General features: G+C 43.2%; 1 protein-coding gene across 1 annotated transcript; it reads left to right on the top strand.

Moving 5' to 3' along the window:
* Positions 1 to 1,668: 1,668 nt before the first annotated feature.
* LOC139348513 (chondroitin sulfate proteoglycan 4-like) lies at positions 1,669 to 19,229 on the top strand. Its single transcript, XM_070988699.1, has 23 exons — positions 1,669 to 1,848; positions 5,197 to 5,360; positions 6,072 to 7,190; positions 7,332 to 7,742; positions 7,825 to 7,946; positions 8,316 to 8,424; positions 8,598 to 9,926; positions 10,164 to 10,256; positions 10,503 to 11,000; positions 11,195 to 11,329; positions 11,748 to 11,933; positions 12,109 to 12,291; positions 12,418 to 12,594; positions 13,001 to 13,199; positions 13,318 to 13,449; positions 14,236 to 14,411; positions 14,501 to 14,696; positions 14,870 to 15,041; positions 15,391 to 15,549; positions 15,664 to 15,796; positions 16,152 to 16,304; positions 16,461 to 17,042; positions 18,026 to 19,229. Exons 1-23 carry the CDS (start codon positions 1,785 to 1,787, stop codon positions 19,154 to 19,156), a joined length of 7,623 nt encoding a protein of 2,540 aa, XP_070844800.1. The 5' UTR covers positions 1,669 to 1,784; the 3' UTR covers positions 19,157 to 19,229.
* The last annotated feature ends 426 nt before the right edge of the window (positions 19,230 to 19,655 follow it).

Raw genomic sequence — 19,655 nt, forward strand, 5'->3', positions numbered from 1 at the left:
TCAGTGTATGTTTGTGTGCGTGTGTTTATCTGTGTGTGTGTGTGTGTGTGTGTGTGTGTGTGTGTGTGTGTGTGTGTGTGTGTGTGTGTGTGTGTGTGTGTGTGTGTGTGTGCAGGGCCAGTAGGTTAGAGGGTGGGAGGGGTTCAGGATACAGACGAGGGAGTGTGTCCTGCAGTTTGAACAATCACACCCAAACTTCCACTTCACCTCAATCAGCCACCGGACATTTCCCTCCTCTAACCTCGCGTTCCCGTTTACTTCCCCTCTCTCTTCTGTAATAGCAATTTTGCACACTTTGTTCCTTCCTATTCTTTACATAAATGTTTTTTTTTTTTTCTGTTTTTCTCTTCCTCTGTCTCTCGTTGTCTGTCCCTCTCTGCAGGTCACTTCATTTAACTCAATTTGTACTTTACTGGCATCGGGGGTGGGAAGTAACTCATCAGGGGATATTACTTTTTAGAAGAATATAAAATCCCTGATTGTACTTTGACTTAAACAGCTTGATTAACCGTTAAAGCCACTAAGTGTTTAATTTTTTGTCGGGAGGTCGTCGACTTGCTGCTATCATCAACATTGGAAATACTATCACTGCCACTACTTCTCCCTGCTGCATGCTTTAAATCTCTCTGTGAATTTAACTCCAAAGCCTGCACTCTGCAGATGGTTGATTTCTGTGTTTATACAGTATTTCTTTATTCAGAGTGAATGTGATACATCAGGGGTGTGGAGTTCAATGCAGCATCACAGATTTGCAGCCATTATCTATGCCCACATATCTTTTTTCAGGGTCGTCATGGAGGGCTGGAGCCTATTCCAGTTTACATTGGCTAAGAAGTCGGGTACACCCTGGACAGATCTCCAGTATATCACAAGGCTATGACAGATGTATTTTTCAGTTCTCATGTATTTATTGGTCCACGGGATAGATTTACTCAATATTGTCTGGAAAAAGGCAAAGAACTGCCATGGCAGTGACTGGGCTGTAGACTGGGATCAAACTCGTAACTTTAGTTAGGCTGAAAAGGTGTATTTAGACTTGAGTTACTTATTTTGGAAAGGCAGTGGCTTCAGAGTGGCTGACAGTTCCCTTGTTATTGCTCAATCAGGAGGATTTTCTCTCTACTTGTTTTGAACTTCTTTCCCCTCAAAAGGGATGATCTGTGATAAACTTTTCTAACAAGAAAAAAAAAAACATATTTATCATTTTGGCATCAGCAAATTGCAGAGCAGTTGGTTTGCTGGACACACCACTTCTACAAGTAAATAAATGTGCATCATCATCAAATTAAAGCAGAAAGAAAAGTGGTTGCCATTGATTCATCTAAGGATAGATTCAGTTATGCTACTCTAACTAGATTTTCAAGGTCAGTCTCATAGTCTAATAACACCTGAGATCCAGTCTCTGTTTCCCCATGAGCAGAAATACATAATCTATTGCGTAAAGCGCAAGCCCCTGCACACTTTTCTCCCCGCCTCGCCTCTATATGCGCTATGACAGCGCCCCCTGGTGCTCCATCTTTGGTATTGAGCAATACAGCATCCAGGGGGCGGGTCAGAGGGTGGAGCTCCACCTCACTGTGCGCTGCTCACAGGTACATTTTTTTAAAGGCTGTAAACCAAAGGCAGCCTAGCGAGCAGAGGCTGGAAAGTGTTAGGGAAGTTGTTAGTGGTGGAAATGACATGCAGGACCAGTGATGGACATTGAAGACCATGGATGGCACCACCAAGCAGCCAGATGTTGCTCTTAACTGAATTCAAGTTAGATCTTAAGGGCCAAACTGAGAATGGGGAGTTTTGTGGCTGATCTGTTTCTGCTCCTGCTGATTTCCACAGGACAAGTTTATGGAGGTAAGGCACTGCAGAGGAGAGCTTTTCCTCCCATGCAGAAGTTCAAACTGAGAACAAGTATGCCACAGCATGATAGCTGAAATTTCTGCACTGGAAGAGAACTGTTTCCTTTCTTATATACATATTCTTATTAAAAGTGTTACAGCTATCTTTTAACATTCGCACACACATGCTGTGGATGTTATCCTGCAGTGAATCCCATCACCTTTTATGAATCAGCACAGGAGATAATAATGTAATGTTGCAAATGCAGTGATGTGAGTACAACCTTTGATTAAGTTCAAACGTGTTGCTGACAGTTTGCAGCTTAATGTTTAATCCAGTCTAATATTGCTTGTAGCCATATGGCAGTATGCTGCTGGACACTGGATTACATTTTGCTTGTTGGTTGCAGTTACAGATGCTTTGTAGTGGAACGTGGGTATCTGATCTGATGTCTCACTGCTCACCAAATGCCCGGCTAGACAGTTCAAAATTTGTTTTATGAGATTTATGAGCTTTCCCTCAGTGATGTATCTTGCCTAAAACATGCACAACTAAACAGTATCATCATTGACAAGCTGCTCTTTGTTCTTCCTACATTTAATTACACACAGCAAAAGCAGCATTAATTTTTCAGTTCAGTTAATACTTCACTTGCTATTGAAAAGCTGCCTCAGAGAGGTGATCTAAATAATTCCCATTTAAATATCATCAAACAAAGTCGCTGCACGTGCAGGAATAACATTTATACCTCCCTGCACATGTCTCTATCCTTCTCCCTGTTCATGACAGAGCATTAAAGAACTGCATTCATGTTCGAGATGTGTCTGTGACTGTAGGAAGATTACTAATAATCCAATGTTCGCTGGTATCATAGAGGCAGATTAGAGATGGACAGACATACATGGGTTACACTGACAGTGGGTTTATAGGCTTTATGCAGAGCAGCATGCTGGGCCAGCCTGCTGACTGCGTACTTCTCACTGGGACCAGTCTTATAACACATCATAATAGCTTTGATGATAAACTTCAGTTTTTGCAGGCAGTGCATTTTGCAGCCAGATTTGCAAAGGGATTTAAAGGCAATAAAATAATAAGCCATTGTGGCAGATGAGACCAATGCAGGCATGAAATTAAAGGATGAAAATATGGAATGCAGAAGAACAGATGTAAAAGATGCTTTTCATCTATTTTTCTACTCATTTATAACAACAGTGGTGTTTAACACAATTGTGATATTTACAATTAACCAAGATGCCTCATCCTAACCAAAAAAAGCTTACCCAAAATAGCTTTATCTACAGTGAGTGACCTAAAACTGTCCCTAATTTCCTGAAAAATTGTACAAATTAATTAGGAATGTTGGCCAACTTGGCAGATGCTTTCACCACCTGAAATGAAAACAATGTTTAGAGACTGAGCACTGTGTTCAGTGTTAGATGGTTATGATTTTCCGACAGGTTAAAGCCTAGCTTATGTTTCTGTGTGATGTGGGTACATAAATTATTGGTTGTCATGTAATTACACTGTGGAATTTGTGAACTCCACAAAGCAGCTTCTGTGAGTAATTTACCCATGAAATATCTTTTTTTCCCCCCAATACCAATTAGTTATTTTTATTGAAATAAGCGAAGATAGAAAGAGTCTGTTGTATAAAACAGTTTCTGTGTTCTTTGGATCTGGGTTTTAATTTCAATTATTTAAATACTCCTTTAATTTCTTTGTTGTGTTCAGTCATACTGCCACTCCATACAGCTGTACTGTTTAGAGAGCTTTCGAGCTGTTAGAGTGTCAGCCGTCCACAACCGCACACACACACATACACTCACACATCCTGACCTCTATTTGCTCTGTGTCACCGTTTCCACAAATTGACATTTGACAATTGACAATGTCATTTTAAAAGAGTGGTTCTCCAATATTGTCGCTGTGTAGGTCAAACTGATTACAATCACAACTGCTGTATTGGTTTTTTTATTCATAGATATGAGTGGTGGGTATGCTGGCCTCACTACTAAATACAAATAGATTGTACATACATATAGATACAATTGTAACCTACAGACCTTCTGGTCTGTAGGTAACAAGCAGGCAACAATTTCTCTTTGAATAGTCTTCTTTTATTAACACCAACACAGCAAGAAGTTAAAGTGCTATAAATGAATCTGGAATAATTATTGTATGTAATGCTAAACCTTAAGTCCACAAGTTCAGAGTAATGTTGCAGAATTATTCCTACTTATCTGAGATAATGTATCCTAATGATTCTTGAGACCATTTTCTTCAGACACCATCAGATTTATGTTTCCTTCAGGATTAGATCAATTGTAATAACTTTGGTGATCTCTGATCTGGTGCTATCCACAGGTCAAAATATTGATTTGTCCAATAATTTGGTTTATGACCCAGTACCTGCAAAACTAATGACAATTCCATCAGCCTCAGCAGTGCTAATTAACAAATGTTGGTATGCTTACACACTAAATTAATGTTAAATAATAAAACACACTATACCTGATAAACTTCAGCATTGTAATTGTGAGAATGTTAGCATGCTGGACAGTTGCTAATAGTAAATCTGTCATGATGTTTCATTGGTTATGAAAAATACTTGTCATTTGCACCTTTTTATTTATATATGGACCATGAGTCCCCACTTCAAGTTAGCGGCATGTGGAGTGCAGAACAGGGCCCCCTAAGCTTGCAGTAACTAATGACTTTATTAAGCGCAGGGTGTTTGTACAGCTCAATTTCCAATCTGCGTCATTTGGGTCAACACTGAAGTCTAATTAGCATCCGAACATTTCAGGATGACCCATTCCAGAATGCATTAGTTGTCATTAATTGAATTCAGATAGCAGGTGTAAAGTGCCGAGTAGACACCACATTGACAAGTCAGACAACACACATTAATGGAAATAGCCTTTGCTGGGAAAAGGCCTTTGGTAACCAAATGTTCATTGTGTTTGTCAATATTTTTGTATACAGATATAACTGAGAATGTAATTTAATAAAAAATCTCTAGTTTGCCATTTTGTGACTTACCCTCACAATAAATTGTAAGAAAGAGGGGAATTAAACCAAGCTAATATGACTTTCAATTGGCTACAAGTCAAAACAGTAGAATATAAACACCCTACAATCCAATATAAACAGCAGCAACACAAACTATAACCTCAGATATTTCTGTAGAGTTGCAGTAGCACCAAGTCTTATCAGTGTAACATTATAAGCTTAACTATGTTATCTTTTGCTGCAGGATTACAATATAATTAGAACTGATTTGCCATTGGTATTCATCAGTAAAGCTATCAACCCTCTACAGTTACATTGTGAGATAGTAAAAACTTTCCATTTACATTGTAGTGTCTTTCTACGGTGATGGCTACATCCACCTGCGGACAGTGGAGACGTCCATTCAGACACTGCTCCATGTACGATTTCGAACCTCCAGTCAGGCGGGGCTGCTGTTTTTGGCAGTTGGGGGTAGAGACTTCTTGCTGCTGGAGCTGATCTCTGGGCGCCTGCAGGTAGGCTGAAGCACATATTAAGGTAGTAGCACACATGTCAAAAGCACCAGACAGGAATCTATTCATGGATGGCCAACAACAAGCAAGACAAATGTGTTAATTGTTCAGTTTGAAAATGAGACAGAAGTTTGTCGTTTGCTTTTTGTCCTGAGAAAAACCATTTGGATATTTGTAACATGAAAACAAATAAGTCAAACTAAAACTTGTCCAGAAATCTTTGAAACAAGTGAAAATATTTGTCCCTTGGGCCTTTTTAGCTCATATGACATTTACTATCCAGAGGAGATCCAGAGAGAAGATTGAACACACTCAGGCTGGTGTCAGATTGCTCGCAGAGAGAAAAAAAATAGCCCCCTGGCACTGGCTTCATTTTAGAACAAGTTCCTTCATGACCCAGGTTAGAAGAGAAGACCACAATAATTTAATGAAACCTCCAAGTACATGTCAAGGGAGCTGCACATGAAAGAGTTTGGTTGCATTTGTGTTTGTAGATGAATCCTTTGATCTACAGTTTACTACTCCCATGATTCTTCAGTTTTCAATTGTGCACATTCAAGATCTCATCACATATTTGATATGTCTGCTTTAATAAGTTTTCATTGCCTTACTAAATAAAGTTTGTGTTTTGCCTTAAAAACAGTTATTAGAATTTCATGCATCTTGTTTATCACCTTTTATGTCTCCTTTCCTCACTGCTCTTACATCCCTCAGGTACGTCTGGACCTGGGCTCAGGTGAGCGTTCACTACGCTCAGAAAAGGGCATCCATCTCAGCGACCTGGGATGGCACTCCATGGAGCTCACCCATGACCACCATAACATCACCATGACTGTGGACCGGAATTCTCATACCAGCCTCCATATGCCAGGACCAGATCTGGAGCTCAGTGTCGAAGATGGGCTTTTTGTCGGCGGGACAGCTGGACTGAACCATCCACACCTTCTCAACATCTCCGCCGGGTTTAGAGGCTGCATAGATGAAGTTGTGTTCAATGAACATAACCTGCTGTCCAGCCTAAGGCCCTATTCTGGGTACAAGAGCGTCCACGAGGTATCTCTTGGCTGTAGTCCACAGTTTTCTGCAACAGAAGAAGATTCTGTCAGTTTTTTCAGCTCTAAAGCCTTTATCTCTCTCCCACCGTGGGATGTGCCACAGGAGGGGTTGTTTGAATGCGAATTTCACCCCTCTGCAAAACAAGAAGATGGCATGATCCTGTATAGTTCTGGTAGTCAGGGAGGGTTTGTTGCCATAGAGATCAGAGATGGTCACCTGGTGGCAACACTAGAAAATGGAGAGGGGAGTAAGACTGAGTTGCGTTCTCTAACATATGTCCACAATAACCAAACCTGGTACCCTATCCAGCTACACCTGCTGCCCAACAGTGTTCAGCTGAAGGTGGGTGAAGAGTTGGTCAAGGCCAACTTGAATCTGGAGTTCCAGATCATCCAGCTTAAAGGGCCTCTCTTCCTAGGAGGGCTGGATGAAGAAGCCCGCGGAGAGGCAAGGAGAGGTGGGCTGATGTCTGTTGTCTCTGGGGGCCAACTGCCTGGGGGAGGAGGCTCCTTTAAAGGCTGCCTCCGAGAAATTAGGGTGAACACTCAAAGAATGGGCCTACCACATGCTGCCGTCACCAAGGACATCACTGTGGGCTGCAAGACAGGGCAAGATCCAGATGCAGTGACCACCACCAGTCCAACAGATCGTCCTGAGTTTGATGTTACAACCACACAACCATATACTAATAATAAGAGGAAGGCAAACTTTTTGTTGCTGAGAAGATTAGAAGTAGCAGAAGGAGGCCGGGCACCACTGGAACCCAAGCACTTAAGGGTAGGACTGGTTGCTGTCCTTCTAGTTTTCATTTCTAGTTATTTGACATGTTTCTTATAGATAAATGTCAGTACAGATAAGCTGGAGTTACGTAGTTTTCACATGCATTAATGTATAAGTCACTTTGTGCAATTTGTTCAGGTGAATCTGGATTTTCGGAAATTGGGTATTCATCCATCCCAGGTGATGTTCCGCATTGAGGGGCAGCCTGTCCATGGCCAACTCCGGCTGGACCTCAGTCCAGACCCTGGTGGGAGGCTGGGTGAGGACCAGCAGAGGACTATTACAATAGGAGCAGATGAGTTTGACCGCACTTTCAGTATGCTGGACCTGTGGCAGGGCCGGGTGATGTATGTTCACAGTGGGTCAGAGGTCCAGCAGGACTTCTTCATGTTTTCAGTCTTCTCCAGCAATAAGAGGGGGCTGCCTGTGTTTTTGAAGGGCAGTCGCCTGCACCGGTTTGATATCAGTATCAGTCCTGTTAATGATGCACCAGTGCTCAGCCTGCCGGAGGGAAACCTTTTCACCCTGGTGGAGAAGTCCAAACGACAGGTAGGTATAACAGAATACCCACATGATATGTATATTTGTGGTAAGTCTAAAATGAAAATGAATACAACCACAATGTCCTCAGCTGACAACAGATGTGCTGAGGGTGTCAGACCCCGACAGCAGTCCTGCAGAACTGCTGTTCAGCTCCCTGGGAAACCGCAACACTGAGGCTGGACACCTTGAGCATCAGGATTACCCTGGCAGGTTTGTGCTTGGGCTTGTGAGGCTTTACAGTGCCTTGCAAATTTTCTTAAAACCAATCACAGAGGTCTGTTGGAGAAGTGGAAATCATATATATTAGAAAAAGAAATATGGCTGAAAATAGTTTTGACAGGTTTCAAAGACTTGTTGAAGCTGATGTTGTTTTTCATTAAAATAATACAACTCTAGATCTTAAGTGTGCAGAGTGTAAGTCTATCCCTTAAACAAGAACAAAATGGAAGCAAAAAATGGCCAGCAAACTGACTAGTGTGACCACTGTACCATTCTGTGACAGCCAGTCTCCTTTTGTAGCGTCTGACAAAGAAAACAGAACAGAACATTAAGGTTAACAGTATTGCATCTATCTTCCAGGGCCATTAATTCGTTCTCCCTGAATGACCTGGAGGAGGGTAAGATCAGCTTTGTCCACACTGGGGTCCCCACCTCCAGGCTGGCACTCAGGGTCAGCGATGGGCAAAAGGTAAGTAATTGGCACATGCATGCTAACATATTAAAGTGAAATGGTCTTTATCTCATTTCTTCATTCTCTTAATTTCGTTTTGCCTCCTTTCCTTCCTTGTTTCCTCTGCCTTCATCTCGTATCATTTCCTATACTCACCTTTGGTGTTTCCTTGTTCCCTCTCTTTTCCACAGTTGAGCAACACAGTAGTTTTGAGGATTATGGCAGTGCCACTTGAACACAAGCTGGTGAATAACACTGGACTGGGGGTAAACCAAGGCGGGGCTGCTGTCATCACAACTATTCACCTTGCAGTACAAGTTAATATGGCCGATCAAGCAGTGGATATCCACTACAACATTACAGAAATGCCACAATATGGTGAGATCCAGCGGTTGCACTCAAGCGGCGAATGGAAACTGACAACTTCCTTCACTCAGAAGCTTTTAGAAAAAGAACGAATCAGATATGTTAGTACTTACCATGGCCTTCAGACTCAGAATAACATCACTGATCAATTCAAATGTAAAATCAGCATCGGTTCCCTGGCTACTGAGGAGGTCGTTTTCCTCATCATGGTACGCTGGATCCACTTCAAGGTGACTCGAAGCAAGATGGAGGTCAACGGTGTTCAGACTTCTGTTGTCACTCCCGAGGACCTCCATGTGATTTCAAAGGGTGTTAAACTCAATGAGAGCGACCTCTACTTCAGGCTCCTAACAGCACCAAAGAAAGGGAGGCTATTCCTCAACAACATAGCTCTACTAAGGAACTCAACCTTCAGCCAAAAGAATATCACAGATAACTTGGTGAAGTATGAGCTGCTCAACAAGCTGCATGATGACACAAGAGACACGTTCAGCTTTCAGGTGTTTTCAACACATGCTGCCTCAGCAGCTTACGACTTCAGAATCAACATCAAAGCCGAGTCGTCTACCATCACCGTTACAAACAAAGGTCTTTCAGTCTTGGAAGGAGGAAGTAAAGTCGTCAACAAAGGTATCTTGTTCACTCACACAGCAAGTAACCGTGAGGTCCACTATAGCGTTACGGTGAGTCCCAGGCATGGACAGATAAGGAGGATCAACCTCTCCAACTCAACTTCTATTAATGACAACATTTTGACATTCACAAATCAAGATATCATTGAGGAAAGGATCATGTATGTTCATGATGACAGCGAGACCAAGCAGGATTCCTTCACTTTTCAAATCATGGTTTACAAACCGCACAAACAGACCGGCAAGAAGGAGGACAGAAGCACAGCCGAGCACACCTTTAATATCTCTGTGCAGCTTGTCAATGATCAGAGACCTGTCAGGGTTGTCGATAAAGTTTTCCATGTGGCCCGTGATGGGCAGAGGTTGGTGACATTGAGTGACCTTTGTTTCCGGGATGATGACTCAGACTTTGAGGACAATTGGTTGGTGTACACCCGGAGGGGGATTCCCATGGGAGAGCTGGTGCTGGCCAGTGACACCAGTCACAAACTTTATGAGTTCACACAGCGGGATCTCGAGCAGGTTCGTTCATAGTATCTGTGAAGATTGGGAGTCATGCAGGTGGTAAAGTGTATGGATTTGCTGTTTTAATCATCAGATGTGCTGTAAAGGGAAATATGTGTACACAAATTGTTACAAATCTAGAGTAATAAGAGTGAGAACAAAACTGGTCTTTATTTTTTAAATGTTTTTTTTTTTTTTACCTGAAGATTCTTTTTACTCTTCTCATCTTCTCCCTCTTTTCTTCCCTCCTCTCAGAGAAAGGTGTTGTTTGTTCACAGAGGAGTGAGTTTTGGCCGTTTTGTGCTGTTCGTATCAGATGGAAAACATTATGTTTCAACACTGCTGGAGGTGATTATATTGTCTTCACACTTGAAGTGTTTTACAGTTTGATACTATTGAATTGTCTGAATGCTATTGATCAACTTGTGCTGTAAAAGTGCCAGTGTTAGCCAAGGGACTCATTTTTAAAGGATATCCTGAACGTTGATGAACAATTGATGTGACACATTTTCACATTTTTAGTGTGAAAGAAAGTGATGTTGGTAACATGTTTGATGACTCCTGCTGTGAGTAATTCATTTCTGGCTGGTGCAGGTGATGGCTCAGGATCCTTACCTTCGGGCTGAGAACAACACAGGCCTCACGGTACAGCGAGGCGGAATCACAACCTTGACCTCTGCTAACCTCAGCATCTTTAGCAACCTAGACCTCCGAGACCCACAGGAAGTGACCTTTGAGGTCTTCTTTCCACCTCAACATGGTGTGCTCTGCTTTAATGATGGAGATCGTGAGTCTGTAACAGAAGCAGACGCAATTTTAATATTCACCCAGCGAGATTTGATGGCAGGGCGCCTGGTGTATCACCACGACGGCAGCCACGAGCTGTCAGATTGGTTCAATGTGACAGCAAGAGCAAGAGAGAAGAGCGCAGAGAGGCAGCTAGACAGGGGGAGGAGGGAGGTACATCTGGACATCGGAGTGCCAGTAAAAATCTACCTGGAAAGTCACCAGAGACCACCAACAGTTATTAATAACCATCCAGTGGTGGTGGCCGAGGGACAGAATGTCTCCATAACCAGGGAGCACTTGGAGGTAAGCCCATTACTATAACATAGTAAGTGATGCATGTATTATTTAACTAGTGTTCTCTTTCCAGGCTGTATTTGTTACTTTTGTTGCAAGATATGTTACTCACATGTAGGACTTAGCAGTATATCAAGGTTTTTTGTATATTCTCTGACATATTTCCATATTATTTTCTACTATGTGCTGTTTTGTTTGAACAGGTGGTTCATGAGGACAGCAAGCCTTCAGAGATAGTTTTTACTGTCCAATCTCCTCCCGCCCTGGGCTTCCTTCAGAGGGTTCCCCCCAAAGACAAGCACCAGGACAACAATGAAGAACAGCAGCACCTATATCAAGTACAGCCAGCTTTAATCCAGCCTTTGTTATGTTTAAAGCTGAATAAGTTTTTGACTGTTTAACTCTTGAAAAATAGTAACTTAGGAGGTTTTCTTTCCAAACGTTAACTCTATTTGTTGCTTATTTAGTCATTAACATGTAATGTTAATGAGGAGTAACAAACATTTAAAACCACTTTTCCAGAAGCTTTAATAAAAGCAGCGTAGTTGAGCTCAAGGGGAATGTTGATGATAATCATGGTTTCATCATTAAAATTGTCCCCTTTCACATTCAGTCACTTTATCGCAACTCTAGAAGGCAAGAAAAAAAGAGTTGGCAGGTACGCCCCCCCCAAATGTTGCACGCTAAAACTTTAAAGTGTCAAAGAATTTGCACACAAACAGCATTTGGGTATGTCTGCTGTGTTCCTCCATGCAGGCCAGTAGAGAGCAGCCGACAAACTCCTTCACCCAGGAGGACCTCATCCACGAAATGATCATCTACCATCAGCAGGCTGCAGGAAGCACCAACGACTCCGTCCTGTTGGAGGCAACCAACGGGGTCACAAAGGTTGGACCTTTCAGGCTGGAGATTGATATCATCCCTATCCTGCTTCCTCTACAGGTACAGAATGTATATCTAGATAACTAGTTCAAAGAACTGCATGAAAAGAGCGAGGAGTTCATTTTCCCAAACAAAGGAGTAATCAGTTGATCAGTTAGCTAACATCTACTGTAAGTGACCCATCAACAAACCAATCAATCAGTACCTACGTATCATCTTGTGGTCGATTCTGTAGGTGTCTGACTTGACCCTTGATGAGGGGTCATCACTGCCGCTGACCTCTGACATCATCAAGGTAGCCAATCATCACTTCTCAGGGATGAACTTCCTGTACCAGGTCATTGTTCCACCGCGACATGGCCACTTGGAGCACAGCCGGATCCCAGGGATGCCCATCACTGCTTTCACTCATACTGAGGTTCAACTGACAGACGTGTTTTTAACTTTGAAATGTAATGCGTAATTAGGACGATTTATGCTGGAAAGAGTGTTTAGGTGTGGTCAATCCCTACATGAAGCTTATCTCCCTTGATTGGGTTTCCAGGTGGAACGTGAGTACATCTCCTACATCCATGACGGCAGCGACACACAGAGAGACAACTTTACCATTGTGGCCAATCAGACGGAAATCAGGAAGCACAGTCTGCCCTGCACCGTTCACATCAGTGTCACACCTGTTGATGATGAAATTCCTGTTGTCACAGCCAACAAGGGTCTGAAGGTGGGGAGCTTTAATATAAGTCTGCTGTATAGAGTCACCAATTGTTTATCTTATCTTAGCATAAAGATGCCAAGTAAAACCACTTGTTGTTTCTACATTTGCATTTGCGTGTACAGATTAAACAAATGCTATATAACATGTTGATTTGTAAAATTTAGAGGTGCTGGTAGGCAGATGTCTTTACCTTTCAATCGAGCCAAGTTAACTATTTCCCCAGTTTCCAGTCTTTATGCTATGCTAAGCTAATCTAATTGCCTTCTGGATCAAACTTAATTTTTAGCGTACAGACTTGATACTGGTATCAATCTTCTCAACAAACTCTCATCAACAAAGGGAATGAGTTAAATTCAAACTATTCTTTTAACAGCTAAAGTTAACAGCCTTCATGTTTCGTCTTGTTCTTCAGGTGTGGGTGGGTTCAGTGACAGAAATCACCATAAATGACCTCAGTGCAGAGGACTCGGACACAGTGCCTGAGGGCCTGGAGTTCATCGTCACACCACCCAGCAATGGCCACCTGGCCCTAAAGAGCGCCCCCTCCAGACATATTCTGAACTTCACCCAAAGTCACATACAAACTGGACAGCTGGTGTTCGTGCACAGTGGTGAGCATATTTTGCTGTTTGAAGTATCTTTTTCCAGACTTTCTTACCAACAGACAAGTTAGACGGAGTAAATGAAGGAATAATTCCGCTGTTTTCTGTCCACTCTGCTCTTGTGTAGGTGCCTCATCAGGTGGCTTTCACTTCCAGGTGAACGATGGTGTGAACTTCGCCCCTCGCCAGATCTTCAGCACAACTGCTCACTCTCTGGTCCTCACCCTGCAGAGAAATCGTCCAATGGAGGTCTACCCAGGTAGGTTTTACAATAAAAAAAAATGGTTCAGCATTCTAGACTTGTGCAAAGTCAACTAAAGTGCAGAGACTGATGGTGGGAGAGATTCTTAGCCAAATAAAATTTATTATCAAATATATTTAAAAAAAAGAAATAAAATAAAATAAAATATTCTAATGACAGTGCGCGATACTTTTTACCCTCATTCCTCCTATGATTATAAGTCAAATAAAATCTGAATAGGATAGCTATCCAAATGTACTGCAGTAATAAAACAGTGGCACTGGGTGGCATCACTTGTCTAAGCATCAGCTTGCTGTATTATGTTTCTAACTCTACAAACAGATTACATGACCTTGTGCCCAGTCCGTGCCAGGCTGATAATGCCACTCTCCACTTTATTCATGGGTTAAGTGGTTCATAATGTAATGTAATGTCATAATGTAAACATACACACTTATCAGCATAAGAGAAGTTATTCTGATAGATAGCCAAGCATGGAACATTTAAAATATCTTCAACAATATTACTCATAGTGATGAAGACATAAACATAAAATGCCCTTGTATGACCTCACTAGTATAGCAAATAATTTTGTACAACATAAAAAAATGTAAAAGTATGATAGAGATGAAAGTCACCAAAAAGTCGCTCACCTGCCTATTTATTCATTAATTTCACATCCGCTAAGACCATCTGCCCTTTTCTGGAAGCATGGTGATGTCTTGCATTGTACCAGGATTATTCACTGCCTCCGCTCTGTTGTTGATCTTGTGCTCTCTCATTGTATCTTTGTGACTTTTAAAGGGTCTGTGACAGCAATATCTGCGCAGGAGCTTCACGCTGTCACCAATGACGTCAGCGACATCAGAAGGAACCAGTCTGTGGTGTTTGCAGTGACCGCTCCCCCAAAACTCGGTCGCCTGGTCCACCGTCTGCCTGACAACTCCACAGAAGACATTTCCACATTCACACAAAGCATGGTAGGGATGTGTGTGTTTGTGTGTGTGCTGTCGTATGCCTTTGTAGTAAAAGAAAACTCCCTCCTCATTTCTTCGTCTCTGTCTCTCAGGTGAATGATGGGGTTATCTTGTATGATCAGAAGAAGCCAGAGTCCGTGGGATGGTCGGCTGCAGACTCTTTCTCTTTCACCGTGTCCTCCCCTCCTGCTTTCCTTCCTCCGCACACCTTCACCATCCTAATCTCCTACCAGGCCAACGAACATCACAACAACCCCCAATACAAGACCAGACTACTGAACAACGCAGGTACATCATGACTGTGTGTCATCACAACTTGCATTTATGAGTAGCTCAGGCTACAGCAGGATGAACTCTGGGACGACAAAGCCAAGTTGTATACTCTGAGATGGATAAACACTTGTTCCAGGAAGAACATCAGTTCAAGAGGACCAACTGAAGTGTTTGTGTCTGTCATTCAGGTGCTGTGGTGTCTGAGGGAGGCAGGGTGATGATTGACAGGTCTAAACTTGACGCTTCCAATCTACTCGGGAAAATCCCAGAGCCCCACAGGAAAGATCACCACATCCTGTACCATGTGATTTCCCTGCCACACCACGGAGCTCTGTCTATACGAGGACGCAACCTCACCAGGTGCTTGCCTCAGTTCTGGATTTCTCAATAAATGAACTGAACAAGAAGATCTAAACGAGTCATAGCTCATCAAAGGCACAGATATTTCAGCACAGCAAACACATTTGAAACACTGTTAACAGCATTGGGCAAATGAATGGAGAAATTCTGAACCCACATATTTGTCATTATTGAAAAAAACGTTAAATAAAGCCTCAGGTTAAGAATATGCAGAATGATCCTTTTATGGGTGAGATATGACAGTTCCTGTATATTCAACTCATGCATGCGCCTCACTCATCCTTCTCTTGTCATTCTTCTCTTCTCTTATTGTGAATAACAATATTTTTTTATATCCGTCTTTTGTCAGGAACCAACCTGATTTCTCCCAGTTCACCCTAAACAAGTTTGGCATCACATACATCCACGATGACTCAGAGACAACAAGCGACAGCTTCACTTTCCGGGCCTGGGTGGCCCCTTTGGATGTCTCCTCCTCCTCCTCCACCTCCTCCTCCTCATCTTCCATGTCTGCTTTTCCCTCTGATTCCTCCTCCTCGTCCTTTTCCCCTCTCTATTCAGCATCATCATCATCCTCCCTCTCATCATCAGACGTGACTTCTCCTCACCATGTCAAGGACAGTCTGGCGGTCACAGAGAAGTTCAATATCACAGTTACACCTGTCAACGACCAGCCGCCACTCATCAGGAGCAGAGCGCCGAGTATGAAGGTCGTGGTCGGAGAGAGAGTCGTACTTGGACCAGACAGTCTGCAGGTGGGCCAGTGTTAATAGAGCAGGTGTAGCTGTGGATACGGCTGCACAATTATGGATCAAAAAATTTTTTTTTTCTCTGCACTGGAAACAGAATTACCCTTTTACCCAAAGTGCCAATATCATACAAGATTTAATTTATCTTAATTATAGAAGCAAAAATTTTTGTTCTTTTCCAGTGATCCATTGGATTATCTCGCAGAGTTACAATTTTACAGTTATGCATAATACAGATAGTTTGCTTGATGACTATTTTAACTTGATCTCGAAAAAACCAGCAGCAATATTTGAGTATGAATGTTTACAGCAGTCCTTTTAGAGTCTTATAAAATAAAACCCTGTCAATCCACATGTCCAGGTTGAGGATCATGACACCCCTCCAGAGGAGCTGCACTACCTTGTGATCAGTAAGCCCAACAACGGCTACCTGACGCTGGGGGAAAGACCGGAGCCAGTGACCTCCTTCACCCAGTATGACGTCAACCACGGCCGGCTGCACTTTATACAGCAGGTGAAGAGCCAGTCTGCTGAACGAGACTTTCTATATTTTCTTCAAACCTACATCATTGTTGTATGATCATGTATGTATATTGTTCAATTTTTGGTCCTTTTTCATTCAATTTCTTCTCTGTTTCTTTTATATTCCTTCCTGTGTTCCCTCCGTCAGGGTGAGCCCATAACAGGTGTTTTCTACTTCAATGTAACCGACGGTCATCATCGTCCACTCTACAGACTGTTCACTTTGGAGGTGATAAAGCCCTCTGTCTCCATGGTGAACAACACTGGCCTGTCATTGGTTCAAGGCAGGACTGCTGTGGTCCTGACAACCAACCAGCTTGCAGCTCAAACCAATGGTCGCAGCCCCGCCAACATCACATACGCAGTCACCGCACACCCTCGTCATGGACGCATTGCTATTAACGACCAGGAAGTGACGACCTTCTGCCACGAGGACCTGCAGTTTGGCCGTGTTGTCTACCACATGACTGAGCTCAGCGAATCAGAAGATAGCTTCCAAGTGTCAGTGTCAGCCTCGTCCCCTGGTGTTGACTATGGAAATGTAACAGCACAGACGGTGAAGGTAACTGTGCGGCCCCTGATTTACCTGAGGGAGCAAGTAAGAGTGCCCAGTGGTATCGCTGTGAAACTGGGGAAAGCCATGATCGATGCTTCTGAGCTGGCAAGAATCAGCCGGGCCAACCCGGTCTTTGAGGTTCTGTCTCCACCGAAACACGGAAAATTAGTCAAGGTAAAGCTGCTCATTGTAAGCGTACCACGCCATACTGGTGTTTTTTGCATAATAGCTCAATCAAATTGCTAATATTATATTACTGCAAAAGTTGTTTTCCTCCTTTTCAGGCAGAAATTGTTTTACATTCATTTCAACAGTAAACATGTAGTCACCTACATTTTTTGTCAAACGAACTAACATCATCATCCCATGGTAACACTGTTGAGAGCATAGACATGTTTATAATTGCATTTAAGTGCTTGCGGGAAAAATCTGAGAGGAGTCAGCTGCCTTTTCCAGTCACATGGCGACAATGTACCATTGACAAAAAAACTAATGCAATAAAGCTGATATGATACACACTGTGGTGTATTAAGTACCTCAAGCAAGTGTTTGACATGATGTGAAAAGCTTAAAAAAGGTCTGCCGTAATTTATCGTGAATATGTTCAAACAAGCTAAACCTTGCCTGAGCTTTGAGTTTGGGGTCTTAGGGTCTTCTTGTGTACCCTAGCTATTTGTCCTTCATTATTTCCAGTGTAACACACAGACACCTGAAGCTTATTTTCCTTGAACAGGATATGTTAGCAAAATGAGTAAGCTTGTAAATAACTGTGACTCACTTGTTTTAAATCCACACTCATTAAAGAGAAACACAATACCAGGCTGAAAAGCAGTGTTCACTACTCTGTGTTGTTGAAAGTTTCAAGTCTGTTCACCTCTGACAGCACCCGTCACTAATAGTATGTGTCAGGAGTGTGCTCCAGCAGTGTGACGTCATGGTTTACTGACACACCCTTAAGTACAGGTCTTGGTCACTGCTTCAAGGTGAAAAGTTGACCACTGGAGGTCAGCAAAAACAAGATTTTCAGCTGGTGTTGTGTTGCTCTCAACATATTCTGTATGTCAAACACGCAGCTGACAATAACATAGAAACATAAAAGAAACCTCGGTGACTGGTGTCAATAAGAGTCTAATCTCTTCTGCTGTGTCTGTGTGCAGATGACCTATGACCCTAACCAAGCATCAGAGGTCCTGAAGTCGTTTACGTTCAGAGATGTGGTGCAAGGCCGAGTCGCCATCAAGGAGACTTTGAGCGACGGTGACAACCAGCTGCATAATAACAAATCGGCACTCACAACAGCTCGAGGCCACACCCCCGCCACGCCTCTCAATGACTCCTTCATCTTCCTGCTGAAGGCTGGAAATGTCCAACCAGCGAAGGGTGAGCTTCACTTCACCATCTTTCCCCACCACCAGATGCATCACAGCCAAAGTGGTTCAAATAAAGCAGACGGTGTAAGTCGGGAACACACGACAACCCGTTTGCCGGCGAATAATAGGACCACTATCGGAGGAGGAAGAGGAGGTGGACGAGGGGGATCCACGACGCACAGCAGGGTTGGGGTGAGTTTGCCGCCCCACATTTTGTCACAAAGGAACCACAACAGGACGCAGCACAAGTTGAGGCCTCATGGCCGCTGGGGGAACCACTCGCGCAGTGGGAGTCATGGAGGAAGATCAGGGAGCGGTGTGGATGGAGCTGGAGGGGGTCACAGTCATGCCCCACAACCTCACACTCCTTCTGTCCCAGACAAACACAGTCCCATGATGCCTCCTGACACCCACCCAGTACACGTTGAGGTCCTCCCTCGCCCCGCCTCCGACCCTCTCCTCATTATCCTGCCTCTGCTGGCCTGTTTGCTCCTCATCATAATCCTTGTCATTTTGATTTTGGTGTTCCGCCGCCGCAAGGAGAAACAGGCCCGGCTGCGACTCCTCCAGCAGCTCGCTGCAGTTACGTTACCCACTGAGGGCAGCCCTTACATGAGCAGGGCGGAGCGGAGCGTGGCTATGCCCTCTGTGGTGGTCACCCCACTGGGCCCCAGAAGCTGCCCGACCTCACCCAGGGTACCCATAAGTCCTAGAAGGAGAAGTCTGGCCCCTGGAATGACCTTCTGGGGGCCATTTGATGGTGACGGAGCAGGTGGTGATGGTAATACTAGAGGTGGGAACAGTAGTGAAAGAGATAATGTAAGTTGTGGCGGTGCAGCCGTCACTGCAGGATTCAAGACCTCTCTGAGATCTGGGCCCCCTACTCCGACTCTTAACAACAACCAGTACTGGGTTTGATGGAAGCGATTCAAAGAAAAACTGTGCCTTAGAGGTGTATTGTTGGTATGAAGGGTATAGTTGGTATTAGTGTAATCTCCAGGGAACATGTATATGTCATCTAAGGCACATATGACCTGCTGTGAGCTCCTAAAAATATATACATTTGTCATTTTTCCTAGGAAATGAATGAATGCTATTTAAGTCATTTCACTGATCCAACTTGAACTGAACACATCTTTGCTGTAGGAACTAGGTGTTAAAAACTGTTATTTCAAGACATTCTACTTAAAGATGTTACCCAGCAACTTATGAGATGTAGGTACTGTTTAAAGTAAACAGAATCCTTTATTACTGCTTAGGTAGGTGCTTGTTACTGTTCTTTTGAGGTATTTTTTCAGTTTCTGCAACATTTCATTGCAATGGCATGGCCTGAGCACGACCTCAATTGATTTTTGCAACCACCAATCTGACTGATTCCTCAAACACTCTGGTTTTAACCTCTATAGTTGTGATGAAT

This window comes from Chaetodon trifascialis, chromosome 20 (assembly GCF_039877785.1).
Source record: "Chaetodon trifascialis isolate fChaTrf1 chromosome 20, fChaTrf1.hap1, whole genome shotgun sequence".
NCBI lineage: Eukaryota > Metazoa > Chordata > Actinopteri > Chaetodontiformes > Chaetodontidae > Chaetodon > Chaetodon trifascialis.

What these genes read in the sequence shown, in the direction of transcription:
- LOC139348513 (XM_070988699.1), top strand. Translation starts at nt 1,785, where the DNA reads ATGGGGAGTTTTGTGGCTGATCTGTTTCTGCTCCTGCTGATTTCCACA. An exon ending in CAGCCAACAAGGGTCTGAAG is followed by an intron (nt 12,595 to 13,000) that starts GTGGGGAGCTTT and finishes CTTGTTCTTCAG; the next exon opens with GTGTGGGTGGGTTCAGTGAC. An exon ending in AACACGGAAAATTAGTCAAG is followed by an intron (nt 17,043 to 18,025) that starts GTAAAGCTGCTC and finishes GTCTGTGTGCAG; the next exon opens with ATGACCTATGACCCTAACCA.